The 17,455-nt window shown below is 49.8% G+C and overlaps 1 protein-coding gene and 1 long non-coding RNA gene across 20 annotated transcripts in view; both read left to right on the forward strand.

The window, feature by feature from the left end:
- Positions 1 to 17,455, forward strand: part of DUSP22 (dual specificity phosphatase 22) — a 71,049-nt gene that overhangs the window by 17,603 nt on the left and 35,991 nt on the right. For 18 of the 19 annotated variants that reach the window (XR_012334252.1, XR_012334253.1, XM_019945050.3 and 15 more), the window contains one exon: positions 16,941 to 16,990. The exons of the other annotated variant lie outside the window; for it this stretch is intronic. Coding sequence is in view for 13 of the 18 variants with exons in the window: in XM_019945050.3 (XP_019800609.1) it covers positions 16,941 to 16,990 (50 nt within the window). In the remaining 5 variants the exon portion in view is untranslated. The remainder of the gene's footprint in view (positions 1 to 16,940; positions 16,991 to 17,455) is intronic. 19 annotated transcript variants of the gene reach the window in all.
- Positions 3 to 7,897, forward strand: LOC109551526 (uncharacterized). The gene is made up of 3 exons (XR_012334255.1): positions 3 to 5,275; positions 5,475 to 5,700; positions 6,756 to 7,897. It is a non-coding gene; the product is annotated as an uncharacterized lncRNA (long non-coding RNA).

Consider the following 17,455-nt stretch of genomic DNA (forward strand, 5'->3'; position numbering starts at 1 on the left):
GCTTATCCTCTGAACCCTGGGGTGATGTGGTCAGTGGAGGGAAACAGGTCCGAGCCTCCAGGTACCAGATCTACTGCCTTTTCCCCACGGGACTGCTTTTATTTGGCAACATCCCGTTTCAGCCTTCGGGTGCTTTTATTACCTCTCTTGATAGTGAGTACTTTCCTGTGATTTCATTTTATTAAGGGTTAGACCTTCGTTTTATAGCATGACATACTTTAACGCTGCCCCTCTTACTTTATGCATTTTTAACTTCACAAGTAATTCATGAATATATTCTTAGTTTAAAAATTAAAACGATAAATTCTCTGATTGCACAGGTGGGGAAAACTGAGGCGTCAAAAGTTATCTGATCGGGCGTGCTTGCCTTGAGTGGTTGGGGTCGAGGACGCTCTCCAGGGCCCCAGAAGCTCCGGACCTTTGTGTAGCCCTCTGCCTGATGCATGAAGGCAGTTGTCTCTCTTAAGTTTCAAACTCAGGTCCAGAAGCCATAATTTCACCCAGCCTGAGATGAGTCAGGGAAGTTACTTGTTCGCAGTCGGTAGGGAATTAATGGATAGATTTTATGTTTCAGCAGCTCCATGTTTTGCTGGCCCTGATCCTTGGATGGAAGTAGGGCAGGAATGAGGTGAGAGGGCAGGTGGTTTCAGGGCCCTGATAAAGGGTGGAGGGATAAGAGATAGGAGAGAAGGGAGCTGGCACCTCGTGCCCTTTCTGAGATCTTCAAAGCCATGCATGTTTATAGAACAGGCCCTAACCTTCTCTGGGCAGCCCTGGGCTGGGCTGGGCTGGGCTGGGCTGGGCTGGAAGTGGGGAGGTAGTTACTATCCAAAATAGAAAGGTTTCAGTCCTGTCACATCCATGCGGGGGTTCTGTGAGCCTTGCTGCCCTGCACGGCACCGTAGGTGCTTCTCTGGTGGATGAGATCAGGTTTGCTTATCCTCTGAACGCTGTGGCAAGGTGGTCAGTGGAGGGAAAGCGGTCCAGGGCTCCAATTACCATCTTCTCTCCCAGGCCAGAGATTTTCCCAGAATGCTTCACTGCCTTGGTCCTCTTCTAGCATGACTGATGCTTCTGACTTGGCTAGCAGTCCTAGTAGATATTGGCACATCAGCTTTGGAAAGATTGTACCATTAGTACCCCCACTGGCAGTATATCAAAATACCTATTTCCCCAAACCATCACCAGCACAGAGTTTTGCTCTTCTTTACTTTTAATTAGCAGTATTTTTGTTTTGTTTTATTTTCTGTGAATGCCTTCCTCACACCGTCGAGTCCCCTGTCCAGACAATTCTTCCATTTGAAGGCAGGGAGCGGATGGTTTACTCTTGAGCTCCTGCCGCAGGCAGGGCCCTGGGACGGGTGCTAGAGAGAAAGTGATGCCAGTGTCTGCCATGGTGAAGCCCTCCGTGAAAAAACAAAATACACACGGTAACTCTTTTATACATGTTACTAATAATTACCATCAGGCTCAGGGCAGGAACCGCTCAGAGAACAAGGGTCCTCCTTTACCACGTCAGTCTGGAGGCATTTGCGGTGCTGGGCTTTTGGCTGGGCCTTTGGAGACAACTGGGGATTTAGAAAATTTGGTTGGTACCGGTCTGGCTGGTAGAGTACCAGGATATGCCTTCTGGTGGGGCCCTGACTCCACGGAATCACATCGGTCCTGCTCATCCCCCATGGATCCTGGGGACCCAGCCTGGAGGATAGCAGTGTCCTGGTTCCTTTGTAGCATAACCAGACCTGGCGGCCTGCCCCCGTCACCTGCTAGCAGATGGCGGAGCCGGGGGAGAAATCATTGCCATGTAGATGAATTTCAAGTAGGAATTAAGCCGAAATCTGTAATCATGACATCTAAGGGGGAAAAATCCCTTCCTCCGATTCCACATTGAGGACTGGGTGGGGCAGTGGCCTGCGTTTGCTGAAAGTGTTTCTTTATTTGTGGGCTGTGTTTTCAGTGCCTACTGGTTGCTCCAGATTTGAGGGATGGTGAAAACTCGTGTCACAAAGACAGTGCTTTTTCAATCAGAAACCCCGTGTTGTTTGTAGGTGCTGAGGAAGTAATATTGAGCAATGAAAGGTTTCTCCCTTCCTCTGAAAAAAGAACCAGAAGTCTATCTTTCTGATGTAAAAATTTCAGAGTTTGTTTCATCTTTCATGTTGGGTATTTAACCAGAGCACCTGCAGGAAACAACTATTTTTCACTATTAACAAAAATGCTTTAAAAAGTATTCTCATTCCTTCTCTGGGCTAATAACAGAAACAATTTAATGTTTAAGTGATTTACATTTTAGGATTAAATAGAAAACAAATCATTTATATACATATATTCAAATCAGGGCGTTGCATGCATGATGCCACAAGGATTTTCTGAGCTTGAGTTCGGCTTGCGTATTCTTCCCATTTTAAGTTGTGACTTTCGTATTTTGAACCATTTAAGCGTTTGTTTCCGTTTTCAAGAATAGGATGTTTTCATAGGCCAGCATTTACTCCTGGTGATTCTGTTTTATATTTCCTTTAACACAAAAGACATCTTCTTGAGTTATCCAGACTCAGGATTTAATTTTGTTAGTTTTCTGTGTAGTTGACCACTTCTCCTGGTTCTGCCCCTTACTGTTATTTATGTGTCTGTACATATAGGTGTGTATCTCCAAGAGATGCCCAGTCTGCTTGGACAGTGGTGCTGAGAGCCTGAGGGGCTCCTGTAGGGACCTCGTTCCCCTGCTGCATTTCTGTCTGGTGACCCACCCCGTTTCTCACCCTCAAAATTTTTGTTGGCTTCCTAAATGTAAAACAAGCCCAGTCCAAGGTGTGAAATGGCATTTGAAGTTTGAGAAACTGTGCTTCTGTGTCCACTTCTTTCTTCCACCCTTCTTTTGCCCACCCAAGTCCTACCCTCCCTCAGACCTTGGCCCAGCTCCTTTTCTGAGAAGGACACTCCCAGTGACCTCCAACCTCAGGAATTCTTCTCTTTTTCCTATAATACTTATAGTTTGCACTCTTTGTCGGGCCCTGATTTGTGAGTGCTCTGTGACAGACCCTGCAGGCCGTCAAATGGCCGTCTGACCTCCGTCTGATGGCCTAGCTCCTCAGCTGGCCTCAGGCCACTGCGGGCAGTGGATTTCTGCCGCGTTGGACTTCCTGGTCTCCCCAGCACTCGGCCTGGATCTGGTTCTGCAGATGCTGACACGCTCAGAGCCGAGTGCATTTAAGCTCCACTCCCAAGTGAGAAGCCATGTCTTCGGTCGTTTGTGGCTGACTTCAGGGTGTGAAAGAAGAGCAGTGTCAAGAATGGTATATTGACCACCAGTGATCTGTGAGGCCAGAGGTCTGTTAATGCAGCGTAGCCTCGCTGCCCTCCCCCCACTGTCAGGAAGCCTGGGCAGGCGCAGGTGTTCTCCCATACACAGCTGGGGTGGCCTCCAGTTCAGAATTCCCTCTTGCTAAGTTCCTGCAACCACGTGACTCTTCTGTGACTCTCTGGCTGACCTCTCAGCGGTGCTTCATCTGCCTTTGGTCTGCGTTGGAAGCCTGGTCCTACAAGGAAAGCACAGTCTAAGACACGGACAGTGGACGACCAATTAAAAGAAGACTGGCCGCAGCCAGGGCAGCTCGAGGTTGGGAAGGTTGGCTGAGACATCCTCTCGGATCTCGGGAGCTTGTGGCCGGATCATGAAAGGCTGGGAGGGCTTTCCAGGCACCGGGGCCGTGTTCTGACTCATCAGGGAGACCTTGGTTACCTTGTCCTCCTCTGGAGGCTTCGTAGGCAGACCCAGCTCTGCCTTTCTGCCTACCTGGTGACCATGTCAGCTCAGCTCTTAGGACTCTGAGGCCCCTCCTGTCCATGACCTTCAAGTCACAGGGGCTATTGGCCACATTTCCCCTGGCACGAGGAAGAGAATTGCTGAAAGCCACATGCCTTGTCCTGTACACACAGGTGTAGGCAGGGAGGTTCACTGCAGGTCTGTTTGTAATGCAAAAAATTGGAGCCAACCCACATAGCCGGCAGAAGGGTACCTGTCAGCGGGGATACACCTGTGTGAAAGAGACCCTGCGGCAGTTCAAACAGAAGAGGAAGGCTCACATGTGTGCACTGGAGAAGGCTGACTGCTAAGCAAAAGAAGCAAGTTGGAGAATAATATACACAGTATGATCCCCTTTGTGTAGAATTGCATATCAATAATGTATTCCTGTATGCACATAAATAAGTGTGTAAGTGTACAGATAGGAGCTTGCAAGGACCGTATCAGACTCCTGGGAATGGTAAAGAGCAGTAGGATAGGAGAAGAGGGTGGAGAGGGGGAGTTTCACTTTTTTCTCTATTTACTTTCCACAGTGGGAGTATCTTCATAGTATCATTTTGAAGGAAGAGAGGTAGGGAAGGAAGGTAAGCAGGTGGCCACGCTTGGTGTCTGGAGTGGTGACAGGTAGACTGCACTTGGGTGTCCAGGCTTGGCTGGAATGGGTTCTGTGTTTGGTACCAAGGTTTCCCATGGATTCACACGTGAACGTGTGGCCTCAGACACACTGCATGCTTGTCATCCTCCTGGGTCAGTGGATGCAAAGCATCTCGTTTAGTCATCTTAATCTTCAAAGGGAGAAGAAAGCCCATGACACACCTCTCAACTGTGCACATTTTATTTTCAATATCAGTTATGTTGTACTTCTACTTGAACGTTTCAGTTAAATGAGTTTATATCCTTTTTTAGGATTCACAGATCCCCTAGTGATACAGCTTGAAGCACTGGGCAGGGTTTCCTGGTCAGATTGGTCGGTGTGGATGAGTTCTGTTACTCTACTGGCATTACAGAAACCACCACACTGTCATAATTGCTGATGAGGTCCAGGGCCTTTGAAAGCAAATCGTTGTTCGACCTGGGATCGTTCTCAGGCTGACAGTTGTTTCCATCTCTCCGGTGAAGTCTCTGAGTATCGGCGGCACCTCCTGGGCCAAAAGTTTGCAGCTTTCATGTGTTGAGGCAAATTTCTTTGAAGCCAACCCCAGACTTAAATAGAAATGACTCAAATAGAAATGATTATGGTAGGTATCGAAAACTGTCTAGTAATCGCTCTTTCTCGAATCCAGCCGTGTCTGAGTTCCCCGTGTGTGGGCCGTCAAGCGCGAAGAAGGCGGCTCCCCTGGCTGCTGGCCTTCTGTGACAAATGGAATTCTGAAGCCAGAATTCCAGCGCAGATGAGCCAGAGGGGCTGAAACTGCCGAGGCCTGCGTTGGTTCCAGGCAGGAAAGCAGTGCTTCTTGTCTGTGAGTGAAAGAGGTGTGTTAACTTCCCTTTGCCCGGCTCCCTGGAGCTCCTGGTGTGGGCGCGCTCTCTAGTTCTCACACTTACTGACCAGCCTCCACCACGTAACTGAAGACTTTTGCAAAACACCCTTCTTCCTAGACTTTTCCTCTCAGTCAGGTTCCAGTTTCTTGAGCATCTCCTGCTGAGCTTCCATCTCCTCTCTCTTCTGCAGACGCCCCTGTGCGATCACGTCCTGTGCATGGGCGCCAAGCGCTGCTTCTGGAGGGGACTCTCCTAGCTCAGACCCCTCCCAGAGTCCTCAACAGGGAGTATGCTAGTGGCAGGATCTGCCAGGATTTCCAAACCGAGGTCTCAGGAGAAGCATGTGACACGTGGTCTCTCCCCTCTGCTCCAGCTGGAATGGCAGTATGCACTGACACACTGCGGCAGGATTGCCCGTAAGTGCTGGATGGTAGTTGGTCTGTTTATACAACGTCCTCATGCCCACGGACTGGGGGTTGGGGAAGACTTTGTGAAGAGGAGTGTTGAGGCAGCCTTGCAGGACTGGTATGTCCGCTTCAGTGGGGAGGTGTGTCTCACGTAGGACCAGCCCTTCCGGGCTGGTCAGGAAGGGGGAAATAAGGACACGTGTGGATGTCGTCTGGTTGCAGAGTGGAGAGGGTGGTCAGCGTGGGGGGTGAGGGGGGTGCCACGTTCAGTTCTCCTTTTGGCTAAATTGGGAGTTACTCCTTCAGATTCAGCAAATGTTAATTGAGCACCTACCTTGTAGCAGGGATTGGGGATAAAATGCAAAGAGGAGTACGCTGTGGCCCCACACTAAGAAGAGACAGGCAAGAAATCCTTAAACGGTGCGGAGCTGCGAGTGCACGTCAGAGCTGAGGGGCCCGGGGCACCGTCCCCGCTGGGTCAGCCAGGCCTCGCCACAGAGCGGGCAGTGTGGACTGACCCTCCAGGATAGGGGGGTCTGCTGGGGAGCGGGGGATGGATGCTGGGTGAGGGCGTGTGTGCAGGGCACCGGGTGTGCAGAGCACAGGGCTCAGCGGGGCAGGAGCGCCAGGAGCCAGGCTGGAGGGGCAGAGGCGCCGGGAAGATTAGGAAAGGTTTATTCGTCAAGCCGAGGAGTCTGAGCTTCGTCTTGTGTGAAGCAGAGACTCAGCAAAGACTTAGGAACAAAGTCAGGTGACTCCTTCACATTTCCTTTCCAAGATTCTGACTAGGGGATGGGATGGAGGGAGGGAGACAGATACCAAGGAAACTGCTGGGAAGCTCTCACGGTAATCCTGGTCAGAAACCGTGAGGGCTGAACTGGGACGCCAGGAAGTAGAGGAGTCATCTGCACAAAGAGACACAGCAAGGTTAGAAATCAAAGGATGGGAAACGGGTCTCCAGCAAACATGAACCAAAAGAAAGGTGGCATAGTAATAGTCTTATCAGACAAAATAGAATTCTTGTGGGCACCTTATAAAACCCTAAGCAGATTTGCCATTTTCAGGTGCTCCTGTAATTCATTGCCAGGTAGGCACTGCCAGTGGGCCCTGTGCCTGCCACACCTGCAAGGGAAGTGGCCCAACCTGACTCCAGGAGCTGGGGGTGAAGCAACAGTACCAGCTGGTGCCGTCGCCTTGCTGCAGCCGAGGCCCTGCCTTCCCCTCTCTGTGCTCTGACTCCTGGGATGTTGCGGGACGTTTGTGTGTATGCCGGGGCAGAGACTGGCAGAGGCCCCGGGTCTGGAGTGAGAAATTGTTTCTCTCCTCTCAGCTATCACCACGAGAGGAGCACAGGTGTGGTTCCGACATCGGTGACCGAGCAGGGCATCTGCAGCCGCTCTGCTCTCTCTTCTAAGGGAAAATCACTGAATCCGCGGTGAGGGCAGAGGCTGGCTGGCGGAGAGGACACGGGTGCGTCTGCATTCGGGGTGGGATCCCCCTCCTCTTGAGGGCCAACTGTGGACAGGCTTGGTGGCTTCCCAGACTTTGTCCCAACTAAAGGAGCGTCATCCACAGAACTACTGCCAGAGCCAGAGAAAGGAGAGGCCACCCCGCGTTGTCCCAGTGGCTGCAGAGGGACGCCGCCGCGACTTGTGCGATCACCTGAGGCGTCTCAGACAACAGAGTGGAGCCTGGGCTTCGGCTTGAGCGTTCCAGGCCTGGAAACTCTTCCTAACCAGAGTAGTTCAGAGGTCGTTGCCGACTGTACTGGCCTTCAGAGTCCTCAGGGCCTAGCGATGGTGGAGCTGTCCGACCTGAACTTACCTGTGTAACCAGACCAGCCCCACGGAATCCAAGTGGAAGACACTCCCAGATCCCCAGATCAACCCAAAGGGACTGAATTCAAACGGCCTTGTAGAACACCCCGACTCACGGCGAAGAACGATCTTCCCAAGTGTTTGCCTTTCTCCCACGCCCCCTCCGGTGTTCCTGTAACCTGACACTTCCCCACTTCTCCGCTGGAACCCTCTCCTGCTGCCACCCCTGCACTTGCAGTGGCGTCAAGACCAGTGGTTTCAACCAGTTGTCTTGACGTCCTGCCCACCCCCATGAAGGACCTCTGGCCTCCCCACACAGTTCTCCCCTCTGTGCCCACTGCGAGAGGATGCAGCTGTCAAAATAAAAATGGCCCGTCGGCTTGCTTTCAGCGGCAGCGTCTGGGAGGGAGGGCTTGGTGAAGTGTTGCCCTTCAAGGAAGGCCTGGGGCACTGAGCAGAGCGGAGTCAGTCTTAGAGCAGAGCAGGGAAGGCGCCCCTCCCCTGTAGTGCTGGAGGTTGGACCCCCACACTGTGGTATGTCGGCGACCCGCGCGCCGGGGAGATCCAGTGCAATCTGGCCGTCCGCGCGAACCTGCCTTGGAGAGCGCGCCCTTCCTCACGCCCAGGAGAAGCAGGAGTCATGGACTCACGCGCTGGCCTTTACCGCATCCCGCCTGTGCGTGTCCGTACCCTGACCCCACCCACGCAGGACTGGCTATCTCGCAGGGCAGTGCCCTGCTCTGGGCCAGTGTTTGCTTCATTCTCGAAACACCATTTCTGGGGTCTGACCCCACCTGGAGGATGTGACGTTAGGCCCGAGGGACCTTGAATGCTGCTTAGAAAAAGCTCCTCAAGTGCCGAGGATTGTGCCCCAGTGGAATCTGCGGCGTTGGCCACTCGCCTGTAGGGAGGTCTCGTCCCATTGGGAGGGAGGGAGTCTGGACTCATTTGCTTGGCAACCCGCAAGAGGGACCACAGACAACATTCCAAACGCTGAGCTCCTTGCGGAGGAGGGGCTGGGCACCCTCCTGCACAGAGGCGAGGCCAGCCGGCAGCGCACCCACGCACGAGCCCGGCCCTCCAAACCCCCGGGCGACACCTCTGCAGCCTGGTCTGTGCTGGTGACAACACACGCCTCGTTTCTTTGTTAGCACCTCCAGGCGCTCAGTGCTTCACAGGTGGAATCAAATCTCCTTTTTTAGAAAAGTCCTGTGTTGGAGAGAAATTCCTCTGTGCCTCTCTCCAGAGTGAGGAAGAGAGCCAGGCACAAGTGATGGTTTAGAATCGGGCAATCCCAAGGCCTGAGCCCCCGAGGCCTGATCCTCATATCCCGTGTGTGGAAGAGGAATGCGAAGTGTGATTTACCTAATGAGCTCCAGGTTGTCACGGTGACCTCGGAGGTGTCACTGTCCGACCAGGGCTCAGCACACCTTCTGTCAAGGGCCAGATGATGAATATGTTTGGCTCTAGGACCCTGAGGTTTCCGGGCAGCACTCTGCCGCCCCCTCCCACCCTGTCCTGAGAGAAGCTGCAGGCCACACGCAGATGAACAGGCGGGCTGTGTCCGGACACACACGGGCCTGTTTGTCACCTCTGGACTTGGTGGCCAGGTGGCAGGGAGTGTAGCTGGGGTGCACCTCAGGGACTGAGCCAGCGGTTTCCAGGGGCCTGTGTTGGGAATGAAACTTGGGGCCACTGAGTCCCCAGTTTAATGCACTCCTGGAAATTTCTGAGCATCTGGCCAGCCTCCACCTTAGTAATAGTTTTTCATTGTTAGTGAGATGGGCCCAGCATCCTGCTGAGATTTAGAGCTCATAGGACCCTGCAGATGGAGACATCGCCCTTTAACACGGCTTGGCCTGCCTGCCTGCCCTGGGCGGTGCTTCCTGCCAACTCTAGGGACCTCTGGCCCCCCTGGACACGGGACTCTCAGGGCACATTGGAATTTAATATTCTAAAGGTGGATCTCCCTTCCTTCACTTAGTGACCATGTATTGATGATCTCTGGAGAGAGAGGTGCCTAGGGTGCTGCAAGAAAGATGAGTGAGATGGGACCCAGGCATTGAAGGAAACTGGGATCTAAGGGAGATACCCTCAAGTCAATTACCGTCCTCTGTGCTGGGGCCCCGGCACCCTTGGGGTCTAAAGGAGAGACTGACCCTCAAATCAGTTACTGTCCTTTGTGCTGGGGCCCCGGCACCCTGTGCGGCCCATTGGGTGCTGGGTGGCAGTTAGAGAAATCGCTGGAGTCAGCCTGGGACGGGGGTGCTTTCTGAGGAAGTGCCCCCCAGGACTCCTGAGGGAGAGAGGGACCCACAGGAGCCTGGGCAGGGGAAAGCAGGAAAGTGCAGGATGCCTGGGGGTCTCAGGCAGCAGGTGCCTGGGCTTGGTGAGCTGGAGGAAGGGGGGTCGTAACAGAGCCACAGAGCTTGGGAGGGGGTCGTTTTACTTTGCAGACGGGGTGTTTCACCAGCCGAGACACACGATCAGATAAAAATCCACCTTTGTGTCTTTTACAGGCAAACTTGGTCCACTGCTGATCACTCCTGAGGAGTGTTTCATTCACGGTGACTTTCAACGTGGTCGTGTAGCATTAACACCCGTTAGGTTACACCGTAGAGTTGCTCGATTTGGAGAGATTTTGCCGAAACTGCCCTGTTTTCACGAGTCACATCGGGCGCACCAGCAGGTCCTCAGACAGAACCCAGGTCGCGGAAGAGGGTTAGGTGGTTGGGCTGGCGTGACCTCCCCATCGCCCGCCCTCGCAGCCTGAGGGACTCCAGCGGACTGTGCCCGTGTTAGCAAAAGGAGTTAGAGCAAAAATAAGCCTTTGGGTTCTCCACCTGTTGACCTGACGAGTCAAATGTATGTCGTTTTTTGACTAACCTGAAAGAAGCCAGCAGGTGCTGGAGGGTTCTCATTTGCATTTTTTCTCACAAAATCAAACTGAGGGCTAAATCTTGTCTCTCCACTCTGACCTTCCCACCCCTCCCCTCCCCACCAAGCACCACAGAGTTCTTGGAAGTTGTTATTTGTGGTGGTGTTTCCTAAATTTAGCTGATGCAGGAAGAATCAGTGGCAAGTGGGGACGTTAAGAAAATGCATCTTCGGTTTAGAACCTGGATTTAAGACGTGTATCATGTGGCACAGCTAAGGGGCCGCAGTTAGCTTCTGGGGTGATTTTCTACAGTAGTTTCTTTGAGATTTTTGCTGCGGTATAAACAACCAAACAAGAGAGATGGCGGAGCCTCACCCTCGGGACCTTCCCTGTCTGGTGTTTTGTGCTGATTTCCAGCTCTCAGTCCGCAGACGCACATCGGGTTTTCCAGATGTCACCTCTTTATGGATATAACTTTGTACTGTACTTTTTCCTTTTAAAATGTTATTGGCTGGGTGAAAGTTCTTACATCAAGGAGAAATACTAATCAAAGCGTATGTGCCAGGAGCTGGGCTTGGCTTCCACATACATGAGCGGTTTGGGCATCTTCCTGGGCTTTCTCTGCACTGAGCCTCTGCCAGGAGGGGCCCTGGAAACAGACAGTGAGGCTGTCAAACCTGGTATGTTTGTCCAAAAGCAATTCCAAGTCAGCAGTTGCCATCTGTTGGGTATGTGACCTTTAAGAGTGTGGCCAGACTAACTTTTTCAGAGTTTACCTACCTTTAGGTTTATATAAAAGTGCAGAAGTTGTCAAATTCATAGCGACAGAAAGTAGAAGGCTCGCAGGGGCTGGGGAGGGGTGGGAGCTAGTGTTTAATGGGGACCGAGTTTCCATTTGGGAGGATGACAGGGTTCTGAAGGTGGGCGGCAGGGATGTGAATGTGAGTGCATTACCGCCTGTGAGCCGCGTACTTGTTAAAATGGTTAAAATGGCTAATTCTATGGTATGTGTGTTTTACCACACCAGAAAAGTGGAGAGAGCGATTGTCCCAAGTGAGAAAGACTTTTTAAAAATTAGTATATAAGCTGTGGTCCTGCTTCTGATCAGGTGTGAGACAGTTCAAATTGAATTCTTTTTTTATTTAACACTGTATTTCCAGTCCTATTTATTTTTTATTTTTGGCTGCGTTGGGTCTTCACTGCTTTGCGCAGGCTTTCTGTAGTTGTGGTGAGCAGGGGCTACTCTTCGTTGCCGTGCACGGGCTTCTCATTGCAGTGGCTTCTCTTGTTGCGGAGAACAGGCTCTAGGTGCACGGGCTTCAGTGGTTGCAGCACATGGGCTCAGTAGTTGCAGCGCGTGGGCTCAGTAGTTGTGGCGCACAGGCTCTAGGGTGCGGGAGCTCAGCAGTTGTGGCGCACGGGCTTAGTTGCTCTGCGGCATGTGGGATCTTCCCAGAACAGGGCTCGAACCCATGTCCCCTGCATTGGCAGGTGGATTCTTAACCACTGCGCCACCAGGGAAGTCGCCACATTTAATTCTCTTTAATTTTATGTTTCTTTTCTGGACTCAGAGTTTTTTGGGAATGTGGTGAAACTAGCTTTTCATGGGGTCTTCAGCTTACTTTCTCAAGCCGTGCAGTACAGCCCCCAAACATGCTGCTCAAAGGAAAAACGCAGTCTCTTCAGGGGTCCTCCCATGCACACCCAAGTTGCTGCTGGCACTGAACGGGATAAATGAGAAACCAAGATTTCTGATTATGTCGTTTCTGCCTGGATTTCCCGACTCTGGCCCCTTAAGTGAGCCCCTGCTTCTCCTACTGTTGTTTCCTCTTAGGTCGTAAATAGGCAGGAAGGAGTTATTTTCTGTAACTGGTCTCCATTAGCGTCCTGGGAGAGAGAAGACAGCTCTGAAGGGCTTGGCCTTTCCTTTGAAAAGTAGAATGTCAACTAGGTTCTTCAGAAGACTCTTACTTACGATGTTTCAGAAAGAAAAGAACAGTGAATTTTAGAAATTGTACTTGAAACAAGCGAGAGTTTGATTCCTTCACTAGTCCTGAAATCAGAACCTTGGCCCTGCTTTTCAAGTACTTGCCTACGTATCGTTTTAAGTGTAATCTTTAGTTTCAGACCCAAAGAAAGGCAAAAACCTTACTCTTGGTGGTTACTATGCTTGTTGAAACAGAAAACTGAAAATTATTAGAACTTTTGAGAATACGGACTTAGAAAGCTTTAACCTTTTGTTCAAGAAGAGCCTCTGGAATACTTTCTCAACTTTCTTTTCAGTCAAGTGATGACTACCGCTTCTTTGAAAACCTAACAAAAACAAAAACTTCATCCAAAAAGCGCTCCTTGGCAAATCCCACCTAACTCTTACTTCTTTTCTGTATTTTCTAATTTTTTTCCTACGTTGTGTCACATTAGTGTGACATTATGTCACACTAATCGATGTGTCACTTGGTATTGTGCAGATTTAGTGTATACGTTTTTTGCCTTTTTTCCTCCCTCTGGTTCCCATTTCATCAGTATTGGTGCCATTCTCAGGACATGTGAGGCCATTCAGAAGGTCGTGTAGTCCAGAGAATTTGGTTGCTCTTTCTTTGCCCCTCGTAGAAACCGTGGCCGCCTTAACTGGGCTCCTTTCCGTGCCTCAGTGGGCGCCGTGGCCGTCGTAACTGGGCTCCTTCCCGTGCCTCAGTGGGCGCCGTGGCCGTCGTAACTGGACTCCTTCCCGTGCTTCAGTGGGCGCTCCTGGGCCAGCTCTCTAAGGTGAGAGTCTGTAACTCGACATTTATTAGCTCCATAGAAGCTTAATGTCAATTAGCTTTCCAACAATCACTTCTTTGAAGATCATGGAAATACTGAATTTTTACTTATTTAGTAAGAATTTTGTTTCAAAGAAGATAACTGATTTTAGGGGTTTTAAAAAATACCAGCGGCAAATACGAAGGAGGAGATGCCCCCCAGCAAGCGCTGTAGTAAAAGGGAGACCATGGCTGCTGTTTTCATTGCTTATGAAGTTTTCAGGTTGCTCTAGAATTTTGTCCTATAATAAGACGTTCTTTATTTTTTTGCTAAACTTTCCGTAACTTAGCTAAACATCTGTCTCTCTGAACTCCAGCACTCCAGAAAGGTCCTTTGTTTAGGTCCAGGTAGATGAAAAATTGTGTTCCACATCCTATTAAAACATTTGCTGAGCCCAGTTCTTTAATACTTTTAAGTCTGTCCGGCTTTCTCATTAGCGTTGCGGTCCTTCACGCTGCCAGCACTCTTGCTGCTTTCTGAATTAGTAATTAACTGAATTGTACACATGTGCAGGCATCTGAAGCCTTCTTTCAGGCACCTTATGTTCTGCAGTCTGTGGCCTCCAAGAAAGATACTTTTTGTGCTTTGTTAATGACTAAGCCAGGATAAGTAGACGTTCTTGGGCGGTGAGCAACTGAACCTTTTCGACAGTTTTGACTCCTTTCTTCACTGTATTTGCATAGTTTGTTCCCTTCTTATTGTAGATCACGGTGAGCTGCTTCTTAGCTGTGTCCCGCTGGAGCGTGTGTGTGCGCATGCCCCCAGCATGGCGTGCCTCTTGTTTCTGTGGTCACCAGAATAAGGCCTGGGCACGTCACAATATTTTTCTCCCCTTGTACTATTCTTACGATGTGATCTTCATGTTAACTGATTTTCACCTCGTTCTTATCATCCAGCAGACGTTTAGTAAGTGCCTGTGGTGTGCCAGGCATCATTCCAGGGAAGCTTCTTACTGCCGTTATTGTGTCTTTGAGAGAACATGATCTTATATTGTATATTTTCAGCGTCCTTCCTTTGCAGTAGGGGATCCCCAAACTTGTGGCCAGGAGACCCTTTGTTCCTCCTTAAATGCGTCACAGATGGGAAGCCATCATTGCCACGTGCCCGTCCCAGCTAGTGAGGCTGAGGGGACCGACATGGCCGAAAGGTGCTTCCTCACCCTCGGCAGGCACGGAGTGGGGACACCCCTTGCCACCTTCTCCCGGCTTGCTCCTGCTGTGTGGGGCTGGCCTCTTTCCCTTCGTACGTCAGGCACCACAGAGGGGAACGAGACCCCGTCCAGAGACCCCTGAAGCAGCAGAGCACCCCCCCCCGACACCATGCTGGCGTTGATGGCGGACGCTCTCGATAAGCTGAGAGCCACTTACCCTCCCCTCCTCTCTTCCTTCTCTCCTTTTTTTCTCTCCTCCCGACATATGGGCTGGGCCGGCTCTGGATTCTGCAGGATTAAGGGGCTGTCGGTCGGAAAGTGCGGCAGGTGCTTTCATCCCACATTAGAGGGACCCGCCTCAGCATCGCTGCCTAGCAGCTTGCTCAGACCGACAGTCGCAGGAGAAGGGAAAGTGGAACCCTGAGAACCCTTCCCGTCCCTCTGGAAGGGTTGGTCTGAAGGAACTTGGGGGAAGTGTGTGGGAGGGAAGCATTTCACAAGCTTCTGGGCCTGATCCAGCCGACTCTCACTTCAGAGTAAAAGGAAAAAAGTAAATGAGTCATTTCAATGGCGGATCACAAGATGATCAGTGTGTGTCTACACCAGCAAGCCTGTTGGCCTCCATGAGGGGAGGCGTGAAATGACTCTTTTTAACAGTGTCGTTTCCTTTTCCATTTTCTTTCCCTTCATATCAGGGCTGTCAAACCTCTCTGGGTTTGGAGCTGCTTAGAACTTCAGGCAGCCGCTTCACTGTTTCCAGCAGAGCACGATGCCCAGAGTCCAGGGGACGGGGACGGAAGGAGACAGTGAGGTGACGAAGCGAAGCTTGAGTGAGGGACAGCCTGCTGCTTCACGTTCTTCTCCCAGCAGCTAACCCGTGGCGTGTTAGCACGTTTGGCCACGTGTGGAGTGTTCCGCTGTGGTTAAGTAGCAGTAAAACTCGTCTTCTTGGAGATCCACGGGAGCCTTTGTTAGAAGATGTCGTGACTGACTCAAAACTGAAAAATATATATACATATACGTGTATGTGTGTGTGAAATAAGCAGGAGAAACGATTTTTCTGACCTCTCATAATGGTGGGGGACAGGAAGGGGAATTGTGTCACTCAGATCTCAGTTGCAGACAACAGATTCCACTCTGAGGCACTTCAGCAGAAAGGGGCTTGTTAAGAGAGAGCCGAGGGCTATGATCTCCTCCGAAGAGCTGGAGAGACAGGCTGCCAACTGCAGCTCGAGGAACAATACCCAGTGCACAGCATACAACTGCCCACTGTGACCTGCTGCCACGTCCGCCCAGCACTTCCCGCCTCAGCCGCCACCTGCACCTGTTGAGCAGGTGCTCTTTACCCATCTGACACTTCCCGTGTCCTGTTTCCAAATCTGCCTCAAGTAGGTGTGTCGGATGATGCAACCAGGTCCCGAGTCTGCACCCTAACAGCAAAGGAGGTTGAGAAACATAGTTTCTATAGCTTCTGTGTTGGAAAGTGGGATCCACAACGTGGAGGAGGACCACATGTTCCTCACAAGACTGCACTAGCAAGTACAACACAGAAATTCCTAATGATACGAGTTGAGTGTAAAATTTTAATGATCAGCTGCAAAAAAATTGCAAATAATTCTAGAAATAATAATTTTATGCCTTCAACTGCTAAGGGACATGTGGTTGTCTGTACCATGATTCCACATATTTCTCCTTCTTTGACTCTTAGGTTGGTTACTTTTCTAGTTTCTGAAAATGTGTTCCCCGTTAATTATCTATGACCTGGTGGCTAGATTCTGTTAGATTAGGCTATCAAGAGAGAAAGGTTTAAAAGTGGTTTATTTAAGTCTTCATGAAGCCATTTTCCTTCGCAAAGTTTGCTGAGATTTCTAGACTTTGTTTCTTTACTTGACATTGAAGACCTTTTGAAATATACTTTAAATCCCTCCAAAGAAGAGGCAACCAGGCTTTTGATAAAACTCAAATTTGGCATGATTTTTTATAGTATGAATTTACATAAACATTTTTATAGATTTTTATAGTGAACAATGAGAAGTTCATTTTTTTTCAAATTGGGTCATTCTTTTAAAAAAATATTAGTTTGGTATGTAAACTTTTACTCTTCTGAAAAGCAAGCAAAATAAATCAAATTGTTTCGAGTGTGTGAAGCTCCTACCATCGCATCAGTGAAACTGTAACTCTCCTCCTCCTAAGACTGTTCCTATAACATGTCATCATGATAAGGTTTTTACTATCAGTGCTTCCTTTTTGGCCATTCAGGATCTTAAGTGAAATAGATTTAAAGAGTAGAGTATTTGAACAAGCATCAGAGATGACAGTTTTGAAACTTGTAGACACTTCCTGGGAAGGACTCAGTCATCTCGCTTCTTTGATAAACCCTGTCTAACCTACAAACGAGAGCATGAATATTTGTGTGCATGGTCATAGAAAATGACCAGGAACTTAACTAAGAGTTTTCCTCCAGTTCCTTGGCAATAGAAGATGAGTGAAAAACTTCTCCTTTTTACTTTTTATTTTTTGACCTGAGTAAATAGTTCCTTTAAATACTTTTCTCCACAGAGTATCATCTTTTTATCTTATTTTATTTTTTATCATTCCACAGGGGGTTAAATACCTATGCATTCCAGCAGCGGATTCACCATCTCAAAACCTGTAAGTTTTTTTCTGTATTATTTGGACATATTAAAGATAAAGGACTTAAAGCCATCAGAGCAGAGGGACCTCGATGCACAGCTGCCGCCCGGCCGCGATGGGGGAGGGCCAGGAGGTCAGCGCTGCTGGTTTGCCGGTCCTTCCCCTGTGCAGCTCTGACAGTGGGGTGTGTATGAAGAGCCTAACTTTGTACAGGGTGCCTCAAACCAAACCTTTAGCGTGTTCACCCTTTCCCTGGAAGCTGTTACACTTTGTCCAACAGAAACATAATACGAGCCACAGACACAAGCCACACACATGATTTTAGATATTCTAGGGGCCACATTAAAAAGTAGAAAAGAGACAGGTGACAATAATTTTAATAATACGTTTTATTTAACCCAATATACTCAAAATACTATCAACTCAACATGTGCTCAGCATTTGAAAAATGAGATATTTTATATCCTTTCATTCATACAAAGT

This window comes from Tursiops truncatus, chromosome 10 (assembly GCF_011762595.2).
Source record: "Tursiops truncatus isolate mTurTru1 chromosome 10, mTurTru1.mat.Y, whole genome shotgun sequence".
In the NCBI taxonomy this organism is placed as follows: Eukaryota; Metazoa; Chordata; class Mammalia; order Artiodactyla; family Delphinidae; genus Tursiops; species Tursiops truncatus.